Source organism: Nomascus leucogenys, chromosome 18, assembly GCF_006542625.1.
Source record: "Nomascus leucogenys isolate Asia chromosome 18, Asia_NLE_v1, whole genome shotgun sequence".
In the NCBI taxonomy this organism is placed as follows: Eukaryota; Metazoa; Chordata; class Mammalia; order Primates; family Hylobatidae; genus Nomascus; species Nomascus leucogenys.
This window is the reverse complement of record NC_044398.1, coordinates 39,971,517-39,997,837: the sequence shown is the minus strand read 5'-3', so window position 1 is coordinate 39,997,837 and position 26,321 is coordinate 39,971,517. Positions and strand designations below refer to the sequence as shown.

Below are 26,321 nucleotides of genomic sequence, written 5' to 3'. Positions count from 1 at the left end.
TCGCCCAGGCTGGAGTGCAGTGGCACGATCTTGGCTCACTGCAAGCTCCACAACCCGGGTTCACACCATTCTCCCGCCTCAGCCTCCCGAGTAGCTGGGACTACAGGTGTCTGCCACCACGCCCGGCTAATTTTGTTTTTGTATTTTTAGTAGAGATGGGGTTTCACCGTGTAGCCAGGATGGTCTCCATCTCCTGACCTCGTGATCTGCCCACCTTGGCCTCCCAAAGTGCTGGGATTACAGGCGTGAGCCACCGCACCTGGCCTGCATTTGTTAAAAAACAAAGAATCTCACAGCACAAAGAGTGTCACTTAATATATGCAAATTTTAAAACAACAACAACGACAACAAAAGTAGGTGTTCTGGGGATCCTGGGATGGAATGCAGAATGTGATAAAAAATCTAAAGTACTGCAAATGTGTAAAGCCTTCACTCTAGGGAGTGGGAAAAACGTGCTGACATAAGCATCTTAGAAAATGGATGGGCCTTCCGTGGTGGCTCACACCTGTAATCCCAGCACTTTGGGAGGCCAAGGTGGGCAGATCACCTGAGGCTGGGAGTTGAGACCAGCCTGGCCAAAATGGTGAAACCCCATCTCTACTAAAAAGACAAAAATTAGCTGGGCATGGTGGCGGGTGCCTGTAATCCCAGCTACTCAGGAGGCTGAGGCAGGAGAATCACTTGAACCTGGGAGGTAGAGGTTGCAGTGAGCTGAGATCACGCCACTGCACTCCAGCCTCAGCCTGGGCAAGAAGAGCAAAACTCCATCTCAAAAAAAAAAAAAAAAAAAGAAGAAGAAACAAAGAAAATGCATGAAGACTGAAAGGAAGAGAAACTGCAAACAACTCATGTGATCCAGTTGGTATAGCTGTTTCCTACAGGAAATGGGATAGTGATTCTGATACTGATAGAGAATAAATGTATATTGGAACTAGACAGTTAAGCAAATGGATGACAAATGACAGGAACCTGGTTTCTCACTATTAAAGTGGGAGGTTACATGGAAGCAAGGGGAGAAGGCCGGAATGATCATGTGATAAAAGAATTGAGTTGTAGACATCAGTATGAACTAACTCACACACATTACATTTAGAAATATTTATAGTTATGTGTATACACAGCTTTGTATACACACATTTATTTCTTTGCTCTGTAAGCTAAGACGGTCTAGAACTAATGATATCCCAGCAGAAATGAACATATCTAACACTCAAGTCTTCAATTCTTGCGTTTTTGTTCATGACCTGGGATCCAGGAGTTGGTCCCTGGGGCTGGGCATTGTGTAGCCTCCGGGGTGGTGCTGAGCATCCATTCCCACCCTCCTGCAGCTGGGGACCCATCCCTTGACTTGGGCCCCCTGGAGGCAAGAACATGGTCACCCACTTTAATCACATGGTCCCTATCACATAATCAGAGGGCGCTGTGGGTTTTAACTCTTCAAGGTTGATGTGTAAAGAATTTGACATAGATATGATATAGTGACTGGAAGTCTTTTATTTATTTATTTTGAGAGAGAGTCTCTGTTGCCCAGGCTTGGAGTGCAGTGGCACAAACAATCAAACAATAACCAAAATCCAGAAGACTGAAAAAGTCAAATGTTGTCAAGGATGTGGAGCAACAGGACCTCTCATTCCTTGTTTGTGGCACAATCAGTTTACTGTACCCACGAACTCCCGGGCCCAAGTGATCCTCCCACAATCAATCTCCCAAGTAGCTGGGGCCACAGGTATGCACCACCATGAATGGCTGATTGGTTTTATTTTCATAGAGATGAAGTTTCCCTGTGTTGTCTAAGCTGGTCTCAAACTCCTGGGATCAAGTGATCTTCCTATCTCGGTCTCCCAAAGTACTGTAAGTACAGGCATGAGGTCCTGCACCCAGCCTGGAAGTCTTTATAGATGAGTTCAATTTAACTGTTTCTCCATCTGCTCTACTCAGCCAAGTTTCCCTCTCAGTCCAAGGCAGAGAAGTGCAGCTCAGCCCCATCCAGGATGGCTGCAGATTACCCAGCGCTACCGCCATACTCCAGATGCTGGTCAACGAGGAAGGGATCCTGAGGCCTGGCAGCGGGCGCTCTCAGCAACCTTGAGGCCCTCTAAACGGGACCCGCCATCCCTGCCTGTCAGAACTGTAGCCGCTACCTGCACTTGGCTCACAGGCAAATATGGCCAAGCAACCCCAAACTCCCCTCTTCCCCTCTGGGCCCAGGCAGTGCTGAACCTGCCGCTCACCCCCATCCTGGCGACTGCACAGTGTCCAGAGCCTGCAAACCAGCGCTCAGGGCGCGAGCCAAGGAAGAGCAGGGCCTAGAGTGGGAGGGCGTGTGCCACACGGCGACCCTCAGGCCGTCGGGCCCAGCCCTGCAGCCTCTACCGTGGGCTCAGCTGCAGCTGGCATTTGAAGGTGGCAGCAGTGGTGGCAACCCCAGAACCTGTCTGCGCCACCAGCAGGCGAACCCCAGGGTCGGACACCTCCACTGCGCCTAAGTCAGGCAGTGAGACCTCAGTTGCAGGAGGGTGGGAACCTACCGCAAAGCCTTATCGCCGCAGCTGTACAGGGCCCAGTGGTCGCGAGCCTGCGCTGCCAGCGCAAGCCGAGGAAGAGCAGAGCCCAGGCTGGAGGGCCGTGTACGCGGCGATGCTCAGCGGTCTGGGCCCAGCCCTGTAGCCTCTACCATGGGCTCAGCTGCAGCTGCCACCTGAACATGGCACGTGGCAGCAGAGGCTGCAACCCCCACCCTGACAGCGCCACCAGTAGCGCGGATACTTGGGCCAGAAGCCTCCAGGGCGCCTAAGTCAGGGGTTGGGTCCCTGCCTCTGTCAAGCAGGCCGTGCCTCAGGGAGCCCCCCACGTTCCGCTCCAGGGAGCCCTGCCAGCCCGACAGCGCCTCAGTGGCAGGTGCCACCGGCACGCGGTGCTGGGCGAAGCACAGCCAGGGCAGTTTCCCGCCTCGCATGTCTCCCCGGTCTGCTGAGTTGCGCATGCGCTCTTGCCTAACGGCTCTGCTCAGCTGCCTAACGGTTCTGCTCAGCTGCCTAACGGTTCTGCTCAGCTGCCTAACGGTTCTGCTCAGCTGCCTAACAGTTTTGCGCAGCCAGTTTCTCCCAGGAGAGGCTGGAGTGTCCAAAAGCTTGGCCCGACTGCGATTTCTACTGGTGTCAGGGCGGGTGCGGGGACTGAAGAAGGGCGAGGGCGAGCGGCGGGGACTGGGAAGGGCGAGCAGCGAGAGGCGCGGGCTCTCTCTAGCAGGTGGCTGCAGCCATGGAGAGGCTCTCTGCCGCCGCTGTCAAGGGCGAGACGGACCCGGAGCGCCTGAGCCCCTTCAGTCAGCTGGTCTACACCAACAACGACTCTTACGTGATTCACCATGGGGATCTCAGGAAGATCCACAAAGCTGCCTCCCGGGGCCAAGCCTGGAAGCTGGAGAGGATGATGAAGAAGACGACAATGGACCTGAACATAAGAGATGCGAAGAAGAGGTAAACCAGGCCCTGCCTCAGCCGGGGCTGCAGGAGGAGGAGGCGGCTGTGGGAGGATCGCCCCTTCAGAGTAGGGGCTGGGGGGTCTGGGGAGGATGGGAGCGGGTGGAGAGTGGCGGGCAGCGGGGTGGCTGTCCTGGGTCCCGGGGTCTAGGCCTTCTTCCCGGCAGTTCCCCCAGGCCTTGGATGGGGGCGCCCTGCAGGGCGGAGGGTCCAGGCCACCTTAAAATCAACCCCAAACTTTAGCTGCTTTCTCCTTCACTCCCACTTCCTCTCACAGAGCACTGTGTAGAGAATTTTAAAGTGATTTAACTTACAAAATTAAGTACATACAGGGTTTTACTTTTAATGTACAGGTTTTAAAAGATAATGTTAGATACATTATGAAATGGTGCATAATGAAACAATTCCCATAATATATTAACTTCTTGGCTAAAAATTTTTTGAAGTCCAGTATCCATTTCAATATCAATGAATGTCTATGTAAATATATTCCTTGCTGAGGGACCTTAGAAGGTAACTTTGAGGTGGGAAGATGGTTTATGTTTTTGAATTTAAGAAGACTCATTTTTCTCAAGATGCAAGTTCTTTATCAGTTTTACATAAACCAAATAAAGTTATCAACGTTTTAACATTTTTAAAATTACACACGCTGTCCTTTACTATTGTGATGACATTTAAAAAATTTTGTAATGGAGTAGAAAAGTCTTGCCCTTCTAGATTTCAAAATGTGCTATTAATTTTCACAAAATGGGCCACGGCCAGGCGCGGTGGATCATGCCTGTAATCCCAGCACTTTGGGAGGCCGAGGTGGGTGGATCACGAGGTCAGGAGATCGAGACCATCCTGGCTAACACGACCTCTACTAAAAATACAAAAAATTAGCAGGGTGTGGTGGTGGGTGCCTGTAGTCCCAGCTACTCGGGAGGCTGAGGCAGGAGAATGGTGTGAACCCAGGAGGCGAAGCTTGGAGTGAGCCGAGATCGCACCACTGCACTCCAGCCTGGGTGACAAAGCGAGGCTCAGTCTCAAAATAATAAATAAATAAATAAATAAATAAATAAATAAATAAATAAAATTTGAAAAAAGAAAAAAAAAAAAGGGCCAGGCGTGGTGGCTCACACCTGTAGTCCCAGCACTTCCGGCGGCCAAGGCAGGTGGATCACCTGAGGTCAGGATTTCAAGACTAGCCTGGCCAATACGGTGAAACCCTGACTCTACAAAAATACAAAAATTAGCCAGGCACGATGTCGGGACCTGTAATCCCATCTACTCAGGAGGCTGAGGAGGGAGAATTGCTTGAAACTGGGAGGCGGAGGTTGCAGTGAGCTGAGATCTCATCACTGCACTCCAGCCTGGGCGACAGAGTGAGACTCTGTCTCAAAAATAAATAAATAAATCACAAATTCTTTGATAACAGCTGAAAAGACAGGTAAATGAATACAACAAAATACAAAATCCAGAAACACCCAAATATCTAAGAATTTAGAACTTGATAATTCTCACACTTTATACTAGCAGGGAAAGAATTAGTTTCATAAGTGAAATGCCTGCTTTTTGGAGAAAACTAGATTTTTATGCCATAAAGTAAATTTCTGATGGAATATAGATTAAATTTTTTTAATATACAAAATGATAAAAGCACCAGAAGAAAACATAAGTGCCTATTTACACAGGTACATTTTTATGTTGACAACACCTTTCTAAGAAGCTCAGAAGCAAGCAGTCTGAAGGATAATTAAGCAAAACAAAATTAAATTAACCTGCAATGAGAAAAAATAAAAGGCAGCATACTTGTAAAATATTTACTACACATGTATGTGCGTGTGTGTATACATATTAGATTTTAAAATCGTCATTTTATAGATAATTCACTTAAATCAACAAAAAACCCTCTAATTTAAAATTGAGCAATTTAAATTAGAGATCTAAATTGCAGATCTAAAAATAGTACTTTGCCTCTAATTTAAAACTGGGCAAAGTATTTTCTTAAGATCTGTAAGTGACCTATGCACACAGAGAACAATATTTAGTGTTCCTGGTTAGAGAAGGCATTTTAAGTTAAAAGAGGAATCAAATACTGTTTTCTATCTACAAAGTTTGTGAGGATAAAGAGCAGTGATATTTATACTGCTGTTTAAAGTTTAAGTTGCAGATAACTTTTCAAATAGACAATTTGGTGGTAAGTACCATATTATTAAGAAGAATCCATATAATGGCTTTTATAAATACATTTCAGTGAATTTACAGCATGGGATAATATGTGACCACTGAAGGTAAAAATATATAGAGAAGTAGGTGACATTTGAAAATGTATTTTGGTGTATCAAGTGAGGGTAAAGTTCAGTTTGATTATACATACACACAGACTACAGTCTTGTGTTATCTGAAATTGTGTATGAAATATGATAAAATTTGTTATTTGAGGGCATTGGTTTTAATATAAAATGTTTTTCCTTGTTATTATCTTTGATTTCCACATTGAGCATGTACAATGCTATTAGAAAAAGATTATTATTAATGAAATAGTTTTTGGGAAGAGCAGGAATATAATTTTGCAACAATAAAAATAATTTCTCACTTTCCATATTTTAATTATTATTTTTTGTGGATTAGTATATTCTGTGAACTTTTACCATCTTCAAAAGACAATCTTTTTACCTGTGCTTGTTGATTTACATATACATATTATTAGGCACATATTTTTATTATATATAGATTTATTACATATATGTCAATAATTATAGATTAATTAGTGTAGTTTTATTATTAAGAAAATAAAATAGAAAATATAAGTGCTTTATTTATAGCAGTTTTTTTAAGGTATTGAACTTCTCAAATGTATTTATCCTTTTAATCAATTTATCACATGTAAACTGAATGCCTATTATGTAGAAGATACATTAACTCTCAAGATCCTTTCATCCCTAAAAATTTCACATTTACCTGCTCAGCCTTAGCAAAGTGAGAGATTTAAAGTTGGAGTACTAGGACTGAATCTCAACTGAAGCTTTTCCTCTCATCTTTAAAATAAAAACACTTCTGAAGTGAGAAACTAGTAAAAGATAACTACCAACCACGATTTTGGAAATTTATAACAGCTTTAAATAGTAATATTAATCATTGGAAATACCTAATTTACATGCATTCTATAAATTTAAATATGAATTTACATACATTCTGTAAATCTAAATATGGAATAAAATGAGCCATACCTACTTGAATCCCAAGTTTTCTTTGGCTTGAAGTTTTAAAAATATTAAAGAAGTACTTTGTATTAACAGTTTGTTTTTATTTCAACTCTCCTTTTGTGTAGCACTCTTAAAAGCTAAAATTTCTTTAAGTGTTAATCCTGTGACTAGGACTGCCATCATCCTGTTGTATATACCATATTCTACTTCATGGAAGGCACCGTGAATTGTGCGATGCCTCCTTAGTCATGTACCAATAAAAGATTGTTTAAATTTCTGCAAAATATACTTGTAATAAATAATGACTTATAAGTGGCATTTCAATGTCAGAGATGTTAAAATATGAGAAATAGAGTATCTTAGAATTATTAAAATACAGTTTTATCTCTAACCTTTAAAACATACCACAAAGTAGGCATAATTGTACCATTTTACTTAAAATGCTTTGTTTGTTAAGTAGTAGAAATAATTACAATATCTAACAATTGCTGAGCTGTTACATGTGCTAGGAATTCTTTGAAATACTTTGCACAGATTCTCATGAGGCATCACAGTGATGTCCTGTGAGATAACTGCTGTATTCATCTTCACTTTAATGATGAGAAAATTGAGGCACAGAAAGGTTAAGTGATAGCTAAAAGGTGAAAGACTTTAAAGTAATATTCAAGCCCAAGTTGAACTGAATCCAAAGGCCAAGCTCTTTCTATTCAAATAGGCCACTCTTTCATTAATGTAGTGAGTAATGAGGGCGAATGAATGTTGTACTTTCTTCAGGAGAATATTAAATATTTGTTTTGAAGGCAGAGAAAGAGCATGGTATTTAATGTTGACAATTACTTAAATCATTATATGTTTTGAGACAGTGGACTAAACTTTCCTAAAAAGTCCTCTCACTCTCGTAGGACTGCTCTACACTGGGCCTGTGCCAATGGCCATGCAGAAGTAGTAACACTTCTGGTAGATAGAAAGTGCCAGCTTGACGTCCTTGATGGTGAAAACAGGACACCTCTGATGAAGGTAAATGGTAGCCAGTTCTTTCAGCAGGAGATGGATTTGGTTTAAATACATAGAATAAAAATGAATTTATCTCATTGAAATGTAACTAGTTTGTGAAACCTGTGGAATATTTATTTATATTTCCTATAATTTATAATTTACTTCTTGCTTTAATATCGACAGGCTCTGCAATGCCAGAGGGAGGCTTGTGCAAATATTCTCATAGATTCTGGTGCTGATCCAAATATTGTAGATGTGTATGGCAACACAGCTGTCCATTATGCTGTTTATAGTGAGAATTTGTCAGTGGTGGCAAAATTGCTGTCTTGTGGTGCAGACATCGAAATGAAGAACAAGGTAGACATTAACCAATGTCATTTTCAAAATATTTGAAATCCATTTGTTTTAACATTAACATATGTAAATTGTTTTATATTTGGAAGCTCAAACATTCCTATTTTTCTATGAAAATAGTTTGACAAAGCTTAATTGTCTAGGATTTTGCTTTAAATATTAATATTTTTACAAGAATTATTAGTATGGCTTTTCTGTGCATTATGATAAATATTTGAATTTGTTAAAGGTAAAACTTTTTCAAATATTCTTTCCCACCCAAGTTTTTTTTTTCTTTCCAGTTAGTGTAAAACCACAAGAAAGTAAAATTTGCCTGCATAAATTGAGTCAACATGTAAAATTTAGGAGACATGCAGAAATCTGGATTTCCTCTTAAAGGATTGAATCTGGTGTCTCTTGAGCCCATATGACTGTTTGGTATGCTATGAAGACAGTCTAACTTTACACAAAGCATATGTTTCCAGTTTGCTACTGTGCCCACCTAGTTACATCACTTACTCAACTTACCTCTTTTGCCTCTGTAAATATTTCAGTTATCAATTCCTCTCTCATAGTATATTTTGGTAAAGATTTCAAGTTATTGAAGACAGTTTATAGGTGTTTTTAATATATAGTTTATATTTTACATTAATTCATTAATAATAGGGTTGTCTTCTAGAATTTAGAATATTTTTTAAATGATGATTTTTCTTCATATAAAACATAAATAATTATCTTCTATTAGAAGGCCTTTAAGCCTTTTTAGATTAATCATGGTTATATTTGAATAGGTTATGTATATTGCAGAAAATATTATATCTTTCTCCACAGAATTGTCCCTTAAAATTCAAGTGATTTAGTGGCTTCTATTTTGCTAATCCATATACATGAGTTAGAACTTTCATTAATAAGCCTTTTTATTCATACTTCCGATATTTTGCCAAAAAATAGTATCAATTACAATAGAAACCAGAATAAAAATGGATTATTGCATTTTAAGAAGTAGATATGCATTAGGATCCTAGGAGTATCATTATAATTGAGAATAAAATTTTATACTGAATTTCTTTTCTTTTTTCTTTTTTTTTGAGACGGAGCCTTGCTCTGTCACCAGGCTGGAGTGCAGTGGCGTGATCTTGGCTCACTGCAACCTCTGCCTCCCAGGTTCAAGCGATTCTCCTGCCTCAGCCTCCTGAGTAGCTGGGACGCAACCATGTGCCACCATGCCCAGCTAAATTTTTTGTATTTTTAGCAGAGATGGGGTTTCACCATGTTGACCAGGATGGTCTCGATCTCCTGACCTTGTGATCTGCCCACCTTGGCCTCTCAAAGTGCTGGGATTACAGGTATGAACCACCTTGCCTGGCCTTTTATACTGAATTTCTAATAGCTGAGATAAAATCCTATTGTCTGGTAATAGGATAAACCCCATGGACCATTTAATAATAAGCAATCAAAGTTTATTTGAAGCCAATCTCTTTTAATTTAGAGCCACTTCCTTAGTGACCCATTTAGAGCAGGAGTGCCTGACACTGGCATCTGGAATCTTGGGATCATTGATAGAAGAGAATCAAGTGAGTTTGTATCACCCAGAGGAAGCCTCCATTTTTGGGGGGAAGCTTTCAAAACTGCATCCCTGAAATCCTAATTTGTCAAATGTTAATGTTTGCCACAAAAATATACTGTTAAATAAGGATTAGGTAAAGTTCAATTCATTTCTTGAATAATGAACATTTAATTCACAGTTTTATAACATTTCTTGAACATAGATAATGGTGGAATCTGTTGGGGTACAGTGCTTCTAATAAGGTAATTATTCTTTGGAATATAGTTGAAACACTGTTCTAGAGGTAATAATTTAGATTACTAATTTAGTAAAAAACAAAGTATTTACTACTATGTCTTAGGGTTTAAGGATATAGAGGTAAAAGATACAGCCCCTGCCCTCAAGAAGCTCTTGGTTTACATGGGAAACAATAAAGTCATTACAATATAATGATTTTTGGAGATAACCAGAGTTAATGTGGTGATGCAGAGGCTGAATGTTTACAAGAGAAGGTGCAGTGCACGGGAAAGCACAGAAAAGTGAGAAAGAAGGGATTGCTACTGATTTACTTTCTATTGTTTAAGTTCATAGGATATTATATAAGGTATTCAGTTCAGCTGAGAAATATGTAATTTCATGAATTATAAATTGTTTTTGCTGTTTTACAGGCTGGCCACACACCACTTTTACTGGCCATAAGGAAAAGGAGTGAACAAATTGTGGAATTTTTACTGACAAAAAATGCAAATGCAAATGCAGTTGATAAGTTTAAATGGTATAGTAGTTTTTTAATTAAAAAACACTTGAGTAGTGTGCTAGAGTAATAACATTCAAGTCAGAGATATTAAATTAATAACATTTACTTAAAATTATTAGATTATACAGAAAAATACCAACACAAATTATCAGTTAGGAAGAAAAGCAATCATTTGGACTGGTCAACATAAAGAACAGTATATAGTAGGATTTTCTTCTTTTATTATATTGACTGATTCTTATTTGTAATCTGATGTTTTTGGTTGCATTATCTTCTATTAGCTAAAGTGGTTCTGTATTAGTTTTAAGAAGTATGAATTTTTAGTTTACTTTATAATTCAAAATTGAATAATTAACACCTTTATAGTATTTTTCTAACTTCTGTTTTTCATACACTTTTAAAAAATGCAATATGTGCTGGGCATGGTAGCTGTCATCTGTTATCCCAGTACTTTGGGAGGCCAAGGTGGGTAGATCACTTGAGGCCAGGAGTTCGAGACCAGCCTAGCCAACATGGTAAAACCCCATTTCCTATGAAAAATATAAAAATTAGCCAAGCATGGTGGCACATGCCTGTAGTCCCAGCTACTCAGGACAATATTATTCCTAATATTGTTTTAAGCCTTCAGATTGCTCTCACTTGTCCGACTTCTAGCTAATTTTGAAGTACAAAATATTATATCAGACTAAGGAGGAAATAGATAATTCTTCACTTAAAACTTTGCCTCTTTTAGATTAGTGAACAGAACATAGTTTCTTGCCCCTCAGTGGACCTTATGTTAGCCAATTCTACTATGCCATACCCCAGTGAGACATGAGTCTTTTTGCCCCTTCCTTTTAGCCTTGGTCGTGATTTACAAAGATAAAGACTTGAGCACTCAAGATACTTAACATTTGTTAATACATGTAAATAGTTAATTCTACACTGACAGGCGCATATTAAATTGGTTCTGTTCCTAATAATGAAGTTATCTCTTTGTTATTTTAGCACAGCTCTCATGCTTGCCATATGTCATGGATCATCAGAGATAGTTGGCATGGTTCTTCAGCAAAATGTTAACATCTGTGCTGAAGATACGTGTGGAATGACTGCAGAACGTTATGCTGTTGCTTGTGGATTTAATCTGTAAGTGTTTACATTTAAAGGCTAGGTGAGATTTTATAGTTTGTTTCAGGTAGTTTTTGGATGACAGTGAGTTAGTTCACTTCATCGGCCAGAAACTAGGCAAAAAGCTAAACTAGTTAGAAGGAGTAATGGCTCCAGGATTCTTTATTTTAGGGCTTTAGGGACGCTAATGTTGTCTACTTGATTTGAAGTATAACCCCTATGCATTGGATAAACATAATGTCACAGTTTTGGTTTTTCTAATTAGTTATTTGGGTCTTGAAATGTCCACTTTAAGCAGAAAACCTGATAGTGTCCCCTGGGGGCTGTCTTCCATACCTTCATTCTTGAATTTTTTAAAAGAATCTGAACCTAAGTCCAAGAAAGACATTCCTTTTGTACAAGTCAGAAGGACTGGGGAGGAAATCGCCATTCTCTTCATTTTGTTGTTTCCACTGATTCTGTTGCTGCATCGTTGCCATTGAAACTGCTCCTGCAGTCTGGTAATGATTGACCTTTGTGACCAGGATGCCCTTACCAACACAGATCCCTCAGTCTTCATAGTGTAGACTTCGAAGTTATTACATGTTTTTAAAGTTCACGTACATATTCTCAGCCATTGTTTCCAAAGTACCAGCACCCTGCTCTGGCAGCTAGAACTTTTAGCTTTAGCCACACACATAGTGAGCAAATTGACCCTTCTCCTCACACTCAAAACCTGATGTGAAACCCACATCTTAGCCTGGACATGGCCTAGACCTTCATGGTAAGTTATCCTTTGAGTGGCTTTTTTCTATTTTCTGTAGCCAACATTAGTTGTTGTAGTTTGAAACTGTAAGTCAGGTTGAAATAATGTTACAGGAAGAAATTAGAAATCCATTTTGTCTTTATTACCAGATCTATATCCCTGGCCCTTTATATCCTGTGTAGCACCATTTTGTAGGTAGTGGAAGGTCTCATCTTATTCTGTAAAATCCCATGTCATCTTTCACAAGTTGTAGTGGGTTCCAACTTGTCGTTGTCCCCTCAAGTGATTCTTTTTTCCTAAAAGTAAAAATCTCCCGTGCTACTTACATCTCTACCTCGAGTTTTTAAAATATTTTCAAATGCTGCATCACCATGAAGCCATTCAGTAGACTTCACTAAATCTCAAGTAAGTTGGTTAGATTTAACAGAGCTAAGCCTCATCCATCACTGATCAGTCTTCACATATAAAAGTAAGGATTTGTGTGGCTTCAGTTGTACATATAGTAAAATTGAAACAACGTTGAGAAGATCAGCAAGGTCCCTACACAAGGATGACATACAAATATGTAAAGTGTTGCATATTTCTTGCAGTCCCCAAAAGGACATTTTACTACTTTCTAACTAGCTCCAAGGAAATGGTGTGAGTCAAAGCAAAATGCGTGACACCCAGTATTGCAATTGTGATTTTCATACAAAAAATTATTTACATACGGTGATCTATGAAATAAGACGTGGTAACACATAGGATCTTGTGTGCAATATTTTGTTAGTGGGGATCTCAGAAATGAGAAAATACCAACTTGCATCTTCTTTGTAGAACTTACAAAAAATAAAGGTAGGGTTTTGTCTTCCACAGCAGCTGGAAATGAACGTAGTGACTAAGCTTCATTCTAACAAAGATTTGTTGGTTCAGAGTTTAAGGAGGTAGATAAAGAGTAGTAGTAGTCCAAGCCAGATGCTGACATCTATTAGTTTTCTGCCCTTGGTGTGACTGATGAGCTCAGTAATAGAGTATAATTAGGTTATCTGCTTTAATGATTTAATATATTTATAAATAAATTTCATTACAAAATATAAAATAGCTTAGATGCTCTGAATTACAAGCCACAAAGAATAGAACATCTGATATCCAAAAGTAGGAATTAATAACAGAAAATTGCAATATATGAATATTATAACCTATGAAGAAACACATTTTTTTATTGTTTTTTTTTTGTAATTTAATTTTTGTAGAGACATGGTCTCCCTATGTTGCCCAGGCTGGTCTTGAACTTCTGGACTCAAGCAATCCTCCTGTCTCAGCATCCCAAAGTGCTTGCGTCACAAGCATGAGCCACTGCACCAGGCCAATATATTGGGACTTTTAAAATAGTTTCAGCAATAAGGTTCAAGAACAAATTATTTTTTTGCTTCACTATTTCTTTAAGCATTTTTAAAATGTTATCTTGTTAAATCTTTATAATAACCTAGTGAAATAAGGCCCTAAAATCCTCATTTTTAGAAGACATTGAGTCTAAGAGAAGCAACTTGTTCAAGAAAAAATAGCCGTTGGTAGCCATGCTAAGACTGATTCTGAGTTAAGAACATTTTCGATATGTCAAGCTAACTCTAGTTAATTTACTGAGTTATACTGCCCTCAATTCATGAGTGTTTTATCTTTCTTTCTTCTTTAATTAGAAGCTTAATAAGTTCATAGAGCTTAGAAACTTAAAGTCTATGGAAAAAGTAATGTTCTGATGTTAGCTCTAATATTGTCTGAAATACTCTAAGAACTTAATAAATTTGGTAAATGTTTTGCATATCAATGTTAAAATAATAATTTTATTTATTTCATTTTTATACATAGCATTCATCAACAACTTTTGGAATATAAACAAAAGATAACTAAAAATTCTCAAAATAGCAATCCAGGTAATACCTCTGATAATAAACTACTCTTGGTGGTGCTACCATAAGATTACAGGAGTGTTGATCACAAAAGAGCTATTAAAAAAGCAATGCGTAAGTAGCATGTGTTTACATATATACCTATATGTGTTTGTATATATATATATACATAGCTTTGATTTAATTTTTTAGTTTATAATTCAGAATTCATTAAGAATTTAGTTGTAGGTGGTTTATAATCTCAAAAATATTATCTGAAAAAATATTTAATTGTGGTCCCTAATATCCTATATAATACTTTTGTATAAATAAGTAAAACAATTTTTAAGTTTATATATTGTATGTTTCCTCAACTGTCATAACAATTTATGCTTGATATAAAATGTATAATCCTTGGTGTAATTGATGAGCTCAGTAATAGGGGATTATCAGCTTATCCAGTTTAATGAATTAATATATTTATAAATAAATTTTATTACAAATTATAAAATAGCTTAGATGCCTTGAATTACAAGCCACAAATAATAGAACATCTAATAATGAAAAGTAGGAATTAATAACAGAAAACTGCAACATTTGAATATTATAACCTATAAAGGAACACAGTTAAATAAACTGTTAAATAAACAAATATTTATGTTTGTTTATTAAACATAAACAAACATATAAAATGTTTGTTAAGTAAACAAATGAATAATTTATTTGTTTGTTTGTTTCTTTATTGTAGAGACATGGTCTCCTTTGTTGCCCAGGCTGGTCTTGAACTTCTGGGCTTTATTTAATTTTTGCAATAAATGATTTGCATTTAGAAAATTAGAATTAATTGCAGTTGGGTCTTGAGCAACATGAGAGTTAGGGTGCTGATCCCCCCCATGCTGCTGAAAATCTGCTTTATATGAAAATCTGTTTCTTTTGACTCCTCCAAAACTCTACTAATATTCTACTGTTGACCTGGAGCCTGAAAAAAGGTGAAACCATAAGCAGTCAATTAACCCATAGTTTCTATTTTATATGTACCATATCCTGTATTCTTAGAATAAAGTGAGCTGGAGGAAAACTGTTATAAAGAGGAAGAAATATATTCACTATTTATTAGATGAAAGTAAATTATTATACATAAAGGACTTCATTCTCATTGCCTTCATGTTGAGTAGGCTGATAAGGAGGAGGCAGAGGAGAGATTTGTCTTGCTATCTTGCAGTGGCAAAGGAAAAGAAAAATCTGTCTATTAGTGGGCTCCTAGAGTGAAAACCCTTATTCAAAGATCAACTGTGTGACATAGTGACTTGTGCCACTAAAAAAGTAACTATCTTTAGAATTTGGAACTCAATAATACTTTTCTTGCACCATAAATGAATGTCAGTAAGAATTAACATAACTTAGCGAGGGTGCATCAGTACCAATAGGAGATTATTTTTCAAAGATACCTACTGAGTGCAGAAGTCAGAAAAGCAATTCTTTGTTGAGAAGCGCAGGTTATGTTGCATAGTCTTGTACCAACAAGTTCTCAAGATTATCAACTTCATTTCCTCTAAGTTGAAACCAAATAAGATATATTTACTTCATTAGAACAAGATGTGTTGTTCTATCTGCTGGATAATTAGTGTGTTAATAGTAATTTTGCTACAACAAGATACTCTGTTCCTACTAGCCAAAATATTATCATTATATATATTCAACTAGCTCAACTCTAGGCTCAACAAATTATAATAAAAGTGGAAAAAATTTTCACAATAACAGAAGTGCCACTGTGATACCTAAATATGACACAATACGTTGTACAATATGAACTGTATGAGCACATCTTTAATTTATTATATATTTCTCAAAGGACTTCTATAGGTTAGAGTTTGCAAGTTGCAGGAGACCAAGATGGAATACACATAGTCTGGGTCTTTAAGGTGCTCATAATACATTAGAGCTGTCTCTATTGAATTTTTCCAACTGAATTTCCTAACTATGTTTTTTATTCATTTATCCACTTGTCCACTTAACAAATAACTGTCAGGTATCTTTAAGGTACTAAGCATCTTTCTTATTATCATTGTCATTTTTTATTATTTACTACTTTATTAAGGTACTAAGCATTTTTCTTGTTATTATCATCTTTTTTATTATTTACTACTTTATTTAGTGCTTACTCTGTGCCAGAACCCCTTTGGGAGCTTAAAATTATCACTTATTATGTCGTTACCATATTCAGTATGTGTCAGACATTTTATATCCAACGTGAAGAATTAAAGCTGTAAAAAGTTTGGTAGTGTCCAGGAGCGGTGGCTCACTCCTGTAATCCTAGCACTTTGGAAGGCCAAGGTGGGCAGATTGCTTGAGCTCAGGAGTTTGGGACCACCCTGACTAACATGGTGAAATCCCAAATCCCATCTCTACTAAATATAAAAATTTAGCTGGGCCTGGGTGGCCTGCATATGTAATCTCAGCTACATGGGAGGCTGAGGTAGGAGAATTTCGTGAACCCAGGAGGCGGAGGTTGCAGTGATCTGCTGAGATCGTGCCACTGCACTCCAGCCTGGGCGACAGAGTGAGGCTCTTGTCTCAAAAAAAAAAAAAAAAAAAAAAAAAAAGGAGAAAACAAAAGTTTGGTAGTATTTAAGGGAAGCAAGCTGAATGAGTAGAAGTTTTCCAGGTAAAGAGTCAGAAGGATGATATTTAGCAAAAGGAAAATTTAACCAGACTGTGTGTTTGGCAGAAGGAACATCTGAAGGAACACCTGACGAGGCTGCACCCTTGGCGGAAAGAACACCTGACATGGCTGAAAGCTTGGTGGAAAGAACACCTGACGAATAGGATACAGTGAATTTCTCTTCAAAGATTTTAGCCTGTAAACATCCTTTAAAATTCAAGAGGGGGAAGATTAAGTACAATGAGTTCTGAGTTCCTCATCAAAGAACAAATATGTCAGTATGTTCAGCTTCTCTGTACTTTGTTCTCCGTTTTAAAGTTTAACTTCCTCGTTCTTTATGCCTCCTTGCCCCTAGTTTCATTAAACAACCCCCTTCTAGCCTCTAACACCTGCTTTGTCTTTAGTCATTCTTAGTCACCTGCTCTTGTCCTTAGTCATCCTTAAACACCTGCTCTGTAACTGTCTTTCCCGCTGAAACTACTCACCCTGCTACTCCAGCTCATACGCCTGCCCTCTTTGAAATAGCCAATCTGAATTAGCTTAGAGTGTGCAGTCCAACCCTATCCAATAGGGAAAAGACACAACAGTAGGGACTTAGCTGCATTAGGAATAAGAACCCTTTCCCCTCCCTTGTCCGGTGTGATCTTGCCATTGCTCCATCTGCAAGACCACTCTTCTATAGAAGTAAATTTGCCTTGCTGAAAAAACTTGTTGCTGGAGTGCTGAATGTTCTTTGCGGCACCGAAAATTTATTTTCCACAAATTTGGGGGCCCACCCAGCATTCCCATTCTCCTCTGGGGGAGGGTCCAGTCCTCTCCCGTGAGGAGGTGCACCCCGCTGCCTCGTTGCAGTGGCCATAAAGATAAGGAATCAAGACTCAACTGGTGCGATTAATAAACCCGGGCCCTCAGCTACGTGGAAAGAAACAGGCCAGCAACTTTGGGGAAAGGATCTTCACATACCGTGGCGACCAGGTAACTGTGCACAGACCGAGGTAAGAAATGTTGCAGGGGTGACCAAGTATTTCCTTGGTGGTCGGGATATTCTGGAGGTTGAAAGTGTGTGTGAATGATCACAAGCACTACTGCTCGTGGTGCTGTTTGTGTGGATGATACTAAGCATTATTGCTGTGAGGAGTGAGTGGGTCCTATTTGCGGTTTTTTATCTAAATAAAAAACCGTTGAAGAGGAATTCACTGTATCCTCATAGGGCTCAGGGCAGATCCTGCTGTGGGGTTTATACCATGATGCCAATGCTAAGAGGGACCTAAAATTCCTGGGTGGGAAGCAGCCAGAGTGGATGAAGCGAAAGAAGGGTGCAAGGAGCCTCCAGCAGGTGGGGCTAAAGGATAGGGAAGAAATCTCTAGCATGCGGGATTGAGCCTAACCAGGACCTAACATGGGAAAAGCCCCAAGTAAGACAGGGGCAAAAAGGAAGAGGATAGTAACAAAGACATGGCCCCTGATAGTCCCCTGGGTCTCATGTTAAGATATTGGAAGGATAATGAGAGGACTAAACATAAGAAAAAGCATTAGAGGATAAAATACTGCTGTTTCATTTGGACCCAAGGTCCCAATTTCAAACCCGCAATCTTCTGGCCAAAGTTTGGGTCGAATGAGGATATAATGTGTCAACTTCTAATTCAATATGTTAATGATAAAAATCTGGTTTCTCAAGAAGAACTAGACTATGCTCTTTGTTGCAGACAGGGACCTGTCCTTATTCCCTTAAAGACAACTAGGGAAGAACCCAATCCAGCATCTCAAATTGAAAAGTTAGAGGAGCTGACTCCCACACCTAAAGCCAGCACGTGGGAACCCCTATACCATTTTGCCCCGCTCAGTGCCTCTGACCCTTCCCCTCGGGCAGCTGCTGCCACCCCAGATCCCACCCCAGATCCTACCCCAGATCCTTCTCCTGCTCACGCTGTTCCTCCTCCTTACAACTCTAATTCTTGGGAGTTATCATCCCATGAGCCTGTCCCCTGTCAGCCTAAATACCTCTCCCTAAAGGGACTCCAGCATGAGGTACAACAATGTAAAAAGGACATTCAGAACTTCCCTTTTCCCTGCACACCTAAGGAGTCAGCCTCAACTCTCTTCCCCTTAAAGGACATGCCACAAGGAGGAGGAGCCATTGTATTTGTGAACGCTCCCTTGACCAGTTCAGAAGTCTGAAGTTTGAAAAAGGAAATTCGGCCATTGTTAGACGACTCTTATGAGGTGGCTGATCAGGTTGATCAATTATTGGGACCTCAGTTATACACTTGGATCGAGTTTATGTCCATCCTAGGCATCCTCTTCTCGGAGGAGGAAAGAAGTATGATCTGATCCATAGGGCTGCTATGGCAATTTGGGAATATGAACACCCTCCTTGTCAAAACATTCCTACCACGGACCAAAAATTCCCTGCCCAAGATCCCCGGCAGGATAATAACGCAGATCACCAAGAAAACATGCAAGACATAAGGGAAATGATAATGAAAGAAACTAGGGAATCAGTACCCCAAACTCAAAATCTCTCTAAAGCATTTGATATACAACAGGAGAGAGATGAGTGGACTATGAAATTCTTAGACTAAAGGAGCAAATGAGACAATATGCAGGCCTAAATTTGGAAAATCCCCTGGGACAGGGAATGTTAAAGCTCCATTTTGTCACTAAAAGTTGTCCAGATATACATATTTTAATTTTATTATTATCATACTTTAAGTTTTAGGGTACATGTGCACAATGTGCAGGTTTGTTTCATATGTATACATGTGCCATGTTGGTGTGCTGCACCCATTAACTCGTCATTTAGCATTAGGTATATCTCCTAATGCTATCCCTCCGCCCCTCCCCCCACCCCAAAACAGGCCCCAGAGTGTGATATTCCCCTTCCTGTGTCCATGTGTTCTCATTGTTCAATTCCCACCTATGAGTGAGAACATGCAGTGTTTGGTTTTTTGTCCTTGCGAAAGTTTGCTGAGAATGATGGTTTCCAGTTTCATCCATGTCCCTATGAAGGACATGAACTCATCATGTTTTATGGCTGCATAGTATCCATGGTGTATATGTGCCACATTTTCTTAATTCAGTCTATCGCTGTTGGACATTTGGGTTGGTTCCAAGTCTTTGATATTGTGAATAGTGCCACAATAAACGTATGTGTGCATGTTTCTTTATAGCAGCATGATTTACAATCCTTTGGGTAAATACCCAGTAATGGGATGGCTGGGTCAAATGGTATTTCTAGTTCTAGATCCTTGAGGAATTGCCATACTGTCTTCCACAATGGTTGAACTAGTTTACAGTCCCACCAACAGTGTAAAATTGTTCCTATTTCTCCACATCCTCTCCAGCACCTGTTGTTTCCTGACTTTTTAATGATCACCATTCTAACTGGTGTGAGATGGTATCTCATTGTGGTTTTGATTTGCATTTCTCTGATGGCCAGTGATGACAAGCATTTTTTCATGTGTTTTTTGGCTGCATAAATGTCTTCTTTTGAGAAGTATCTGTTCATATCCTTCTCCCACTTTGTGATGGGGTTGTTTGTTTTTTTCTTGTAAATTTGTTTGAATTCATTGTAGATTCTGGATATTAGCCCTTTGTCAGATGAGTAAGCTGCCAAAATTTTCTCCCATTCTGTAGGTTACCTGTTCATTCTGATGGTAGTTTCTTTTGCTGTGCAGAAGCTCTTTAGTTTAATTAGATCCCATTTGTCAATTTTGGCTTTTGTTGCCATTGCTTTTGGTGTTTTAGACATGAAGTCCTTGCCCACGCCTATGTCCTGAATGGTATTGCCTAGGATTTCTTCTAGGGTTTTTATGCTTTTAAGTCTAACAGGTAAGTGTTTAATCCACCTTGGATTAATTTTTGTATAAGGTGTAAGGAAGGGATCCAGTTTCAGCTTTCTCCATATGGCTAGCCAGTTTTCCCAGCACCATTTATTAAATAGGGAATCCTTATCCCATTGCTTGTTGTGGTCAGGTTTGTCAAAGATCAGATGGTTGTAGGTATGCGGGATTATTTCTGAGGGCTTTGTTCTGTTCCATTCTTCTATGTCTCTGTTTTGGTACCAGTACCATGCTGTTTTGGTTACTGTAGCCTTGTAGTATAGTTTGAAGGCAGGTAGCGTGATGCCTCCAGCTTTGTTCTTTTGGCTTAGGATTGACTTGGTGATGCGGGCTCTTTTTTGGTTCCATATGAACTTTAAAGTAGTTTTTTCCAATTCTGTGAAGAAAGTCATTGGTAGCTTGATGGGGATGGCATTGAATCTATAAATTACCTTGGGCAGTATGGCCATTTTCAAGATATTGATTCTTCCTACCCAAGAGCATGGAATGTTCTTCCATTTGTTTGTATCCTCTTTTATTTCATTGAGCAGTGGTTTTTAGTTCTCCTTGAAGAGGTCCTTCATGTCCCTTGTAAGTTGGATTCCTAGGTATTTTATTCTCTTTGAAGCAATTGTGAATGGGAGTTCTCTCATGATTTGGCTCTCTGTTTGTGTGTTATTGGTGTATAAGAATGCTTATGATTTTTGTACATTGATTTTGTATCCTAAGACTTTGCTGAAGTTGCTTATCAGCTTAAGGAGATTTTGGGCTGAGACAATGGGGTTTTCTAGATATACAATCATGTCATCTGCAAACGGGGACAATTTGACTTCCTCTTTTCCTAATTGAATACCCTTTATTTCCTTCTCCTGCCTGATTGCCCTGGCCAGAATTTCCAACACTATGTTGAATAGGAGTGGTGAGACAGGGCATCCCTGTCTTGTGTCAGTTTTCAAAGGGAATGCTTCCAGTTCTTGCCCATTCAGTATGATATTGGCTGTGGGTTTGTCACAGACAGCTCTTATTATTTTGAGGTACGTCCTATCAATACCTAATTTATTGAGAGTTTTTAGCATGAAGAGTTATTGAATTTTGTCAAAGGCCTTTTCTGCATCTATTGAGATAATCATGTGGTTTTTGTCTTTGGTTCTGTTTATATGCTGGATTACATTTATTGATTTGTGTATGTTGAACCAGCCTTGCATCCCAGGGATGAAGCCCACTTGATCATGGTGTATAAGCTTTTTGATGTGCTGCTGGATTCGGTTTGCCAGTATTTTATTGAGGATTTTTGCATCAATGTTCATCAAGGATATTGGTCTGAAATTCTCTTTTTTGGTTGTGTCTCTGCGAGGCTTTGGTGTCAGGATGATGCTGGCCTCATAAGTTAGGGAGGATTCCCTCTTTTTCTATTGATTGGAATAGTTTCGAAGGAATGGTACCAGGTCCTCCTTGTACCTCTGGTAAAATTTGGCTGTGAATCCATCTGGTCCTGGACTTTTTTTGTTTGGTAAGCTATTGATTATTGCCACAATTTCAGAGCCTGTTATTGGTCTATTCAGAGATTCAACTTCTTCCTGGTTTAGTCTTGGGAGGGTGTATGTGTTGAGGAATTTATCCATCTCTTCTAGATTTTCTAGTTTATTTACACAGAGGTGTTTGTAGTATTCTCTGATGGTAGTTTTTATTTCTGTGGGATCGGTGGTGATATCCCCTTTATCATTTTTTATTGCGTGTATTTGATTCTTCTCTCTTTTCTTCTTTATTAGTCTTGCTAGCAGTCTATCAATTTTGTTGATCTTTTCAAAAAACCAGCTCCTGGATTCATTAAGTTTTTGAAGGGTTTTTTGTGTCTCTATTTCCTTCAGTTCTGCTCTGATTTTAGTTATTTCTAGCCTTCTGCTAGCTTTTGAATGTGTTTGCTCTTGCTTTTCTAGTTCTTTTAATTGTGATGTTAGGGTGTCAATTTTTGATCTTTCCTGCTTTCTCTTGTGGGCATTTAGTGCTATAAATTTCCCTCTACACACTGCTTTCAATGTGTCCCAGAGATTCTGGTATATTGTGTCTTTGTTCTCACTGGTTTCAAAGAACATCTTTATTTCTGCCTTCATTTCGTTATGTACCCAGTAGTCATTGAGGAGCAGGTTGTTCAGTTTCCATGTAGTTGAGCTGTTTTGAGTGAGTTTCTTAATCCTGAGTTCTAGTTTGATTGCACTGTGGTCTGAGAGACAGTTTGTTATAATTTCTGTTCTTTGACATTTGCTGAGGAGAGCTTTACTTCTAACTATGTGGTCAATTTTGGAATAGGTGTGGTGTGGTGCTGACAAAAATGTATATTCTGTTGATTTGGGGTGGAGAGTTCTGTAGATGTCTATTAGGTCCACTTTATGTAGAGCTGAGTTCAATTCCTGGGTATCCTTGTTAACTTTCTGTCTCGTTGATCTGTCTAATGTTGACAGTGGGGTGTTAAAGTCTCCCATTATTATTGTGTGGGAGTCTAAGTCTCTTTGTAGGTCACTCAGGACTGGCTTTATGAATCTGGGTGCTCCTGTATTGGGTGCATATATATTTAGGATAGTTAGCTCTTCTTGTTGAATTGATCCCTTTACCATTATGTAATGGCCTTCTTTGTCTCTTTTGATCTTTGTTGGTTTAAAGTCTGTTTTATCAGAGACTAGGATTGCAACCCCTGCCTTTTTTTGTTTTCCATTTGCTTGGTAGGTCTTCCTCCATCCCTTTATTTTGAGCCTATGTGTGTCTCTGCTTGTGAGATGGGTTTCCTGAATATAGAACACGGATGGGTCTTGACTCTTTCTCCAATTTGCCAGTCTGTGCCTTTTAATTGGAGCATTTATCCCATTTACACTTAAAGTTAATATTGTTATGTGTGAATTTGATCCTGTCATTATGATATTAGTTGGTTATTTTGATCGTTAGTTGATGCAGTTTCTTCCTAGCCTTGACGGTCTTTACATTTTGGCATGTTTTTGCAGTGGCTGGTACCGGTTGTTCCTTTCCATGTTTAGTGCTTCCTTCAGGAGCTCTTTTAGGGCAGGCCTAGTGGTGACAAAATCTCTCAGCATTTGCTTGTCTGTAAAGCATTTTATTTCTCCTTCACTTATGAAGCTGGATATGAAATTCTGGGTTGAAAATTCTTTTCTTTAAGAATGTTGAATATTAGCCCCCACTCTCTTCTGGCTTGTAGAGTTTCTGCTGAGAGATCCGCTGTTAGTCTGATGGGCTTCCCTTTGTGGGTAACCCAACCTTTCTCTCTGGCCGCCCTTAACATTTTTTCCTTCATTTCAACTTTGGTGAATCTGACAATTATGTGTCTTGGAGATGCTCTTCTCGAGGTGTATCTTTGTGGTGTTCTCTGTATTTTCTGAATCTGAATGTTGACCTGCCTTGCTAGATTGATTGTGGTAGTTCTCCTGGAAAATATCCTGCAGAGTGTTTTACAACTTGGTTCCATTCTCCCTGTCACTTTCAGGTACAGCAATCAACGTAGATTTGGTCTTTTCACATAGTCCCATATTTCTTGAAGGCTTTGTTCATTTCTTTTTACTCTTTTTTCTCTAAACTTCCCTTCTCACCTCATTTCATTCATTTTGTCTTCCATCACAGATACCCTTTCTTCCAGTTGATCTCATCAGCTTCTGAGGCTTCTGCATTCTTCACATAGTTCTCGAGCCTTGGCTTTCAGCTCCATCAGCTCCTTTAAGGACTTCTCTGCATTGGTTATTCTAGTTATCCATTCATCTAATTTTTTTTCAAAGTTTTTAACTTCTTTGCCATTGGTTTGAATTTCCTCCTGTAGCTCAGCATAGTTTGATCGTTGGAGGCTTTCTTCTGTCAGCTTGTCAAAGTCATTCTCCATCCGGCTTTGTTCCATTGCTGGTGAGGAGCTGCATTCCTTTGGAGGAGGAGAGGTGCTCTGCTTTTTAGAGTTTCCAGTTTTTCTGCTCTGTTTTTTCCCCATCTTTGTGGTTTTATCTACTTTTGGTCTTTGATGATGGTGATGTACAGATGGGTTTTTGGTGTGGATGTCCTTTCTGTTTGTTAGTTTTCCTTCTAACAGACAGGACCCTCAGCTGCAGGTCTGTTGGAGTTTGCTAGAGGTCCACTCCAGACCCTGTTTGCCTGGGTATCAGCAGTGGTGGCTGTAGAACAGCGGATATTGCTGACCCACAAAGGCTGCTGCCTGATCGTTCCTTTGTAAGTTTTGTCTCAGAGGAGTACCCGGCCATGTGAGGTGTCAGTCTGCCCCTACTGGGGGGTGCCTCCCAGTTAGGCTGCTCGGGGTCAGGTACCCACTTGAGAAGGCATTCTGCCCATTCTCAGATCTCCCTCTGCATGCTGGGAGGACCACTACTCTCTTCAAAGCTGTCAGACAGGGACATTTCAATCTGCAGAGGTTACTGCTGTCTTTTTGTTTGTCTGTGCCCTGCCCCCAGAGGTGGAGACTACAGAGGCAGGCAGGACTCCTTGAGCTGTGGTGGGCTCCACCCAGTTTGAGCTTCTTGGCTGCTTTGTTTACCTAATCAAGCCTGGACAATGGCAGGCACCCCTCCCCCAGCCTAGCTGCCGCCTTGCAGTTTGATCTCAGACTGCTGTGCTAGCAATCAGTGAGACTCTGTGGGCATAGGACCCTCTGAGCCAGGTGCGGAATATAATCTCCTGGTGTGCCGTTTTTTAAGCCCGTTGGAAAAGTGCAGTATTAGGGTGGGAGTGACCCGATTTTCCAGGTGCCGTCTGTCACCCCTTTCTTTGACTAGGAAAGGGAACTCCCTGACCCCTTGCACTTCTCAAGTGAGGCAATGCCTTACCCTGCTTCGGCTCGTGCATGGTGTGCTGCACCCACTGTCCTGCACCCACTGTCTGGCACTCCCTAGTGAGATGAACTGGGTACCTCAGATGGAAATGCAGAAATCATCTGTATTCTGCGTCGCTCACACTGGGAGCTGTAGACCGGAGCTGTTCCTCTTCAGCCATCTTGGCTCCACCCTTTTTTGAATGCTTGTGAATTCCTTCAGAGTCTCAAGGCCTGATCCGTTCCAGGTCTTCAGTTTTCTCAAGTTCTTTGAAGATTTATGTTGACTGAACCTTCTTCAAGCCCCACATCTGGATGCCAAAAATGTTGTAGAAAAAAACTGGGTTCTTATTGTACAACCAGTAAAAGTTAGGCACACAGACACTTTGACGAGTGAGGGGGAATGGAATTTATTGGGTGAAATTGAAAAAAATAATAAAGGGAAACAACCCACAGAAAAGTGACAGAGTTCTGCTAGCAGGTTTCCTGCCTCACAGATTGGATCCCAGGTTACCACACAGGAACTGGAGAGGCCAGGCTCCTCCCCCCTGCAAAGGGCACTAATGTCCAGATATTTCTTTTTATTTTTTTGAGATGGAGTCTCCCTCTGTCACCCAGGCTGGGGTGCAATGGTGTGATCTTGATTCACTGCAAGCTGTGCCTCCTGGGTTCGCTCCATTCTCCTGCCTTAGCCTCCTGAGTAGCTGGGACTACAGGTGCCCACCACCACGCCCAGCAAATTTTTTGTATTTTTAGTAGAGACAGGGTTTCTCCATGTTAACCAGGATGGTCTCAATCTCCTGACCTCGTGATCCACCCACCTCAGCCTCCCAAAGTGCTGGGATTACAGGCATGAGCCACTGAGCCTGGACAACATTGTCCAGATATTTCAAAAAAGTTACAAAAATTAGAAGATTGGGAAAACTGACCTCAAGTGAACTTCTCAGAGATAGTCAAAAAGTATCTGTGAAGAGAGATGAAGAAAAGCAAAAACAAAAGACAAAACTTA

General features: G+C 39.8%; 1 protein-coding gene and 1 non-coding gene across 4 annotated transcripts in view; both read left to right on the top strand.

The window, feature by feature from the left end:
- Positions 1-3,012: 3,012 nt before the first annotated feature.
- The window catches only part of LOC100601415 (putative ankyrin repeat domain-containing protein 30B-like), a 68,027-nt gene continuing 44,718 nt past the window's right edge, over positions 3,013-26,321 (top strand). The window contains exons 1-7 of one of the 3 annotated variants that reach the window (XM_030798668.1): positions 3,013-3,479; positions 7,573-7,687; positions 7,850-8,023; positions 10,214-10,320; positions 11,290-11,427; positions 14,000-14,064; positions 16,748-17,388. In XM_030798668.1, the coding sequence (XP_030654528.1) occupies positions 3,262-3,479; positions 7,573-7,687; positions 7,850-8,023; positions 10,214-10,320; positions 11,290-11,427; positions 14,000-14,064; positions 16,748-16,845 (915 nt within the window). In that variant the 5' untranslated portion in view covers positions 3,013-3,261 and the 3' untranslated portion in view covers positions 16,846-17,388. Of the gene's footprint in view, positions 3,480-7,572; positions 7,688-7,849; positions 8,024-10,213; positions 10,321-11,289; positions 11,428-13,999; positions 14,065-16,747; positions 17,657-26,321 lie in introns of those variants that run through there. The other 2 variants (XR_004026776.1, XM_030798670.1) reach the window with 2 other exon arrangements.
- Positions 12,634-12,739, top strand: LOC115831315. The gene has a single exon (XR_004026838.1). It is a non-coding gene; the product is annotated as a U6 spliceosomal RNA (small nuclear RNA).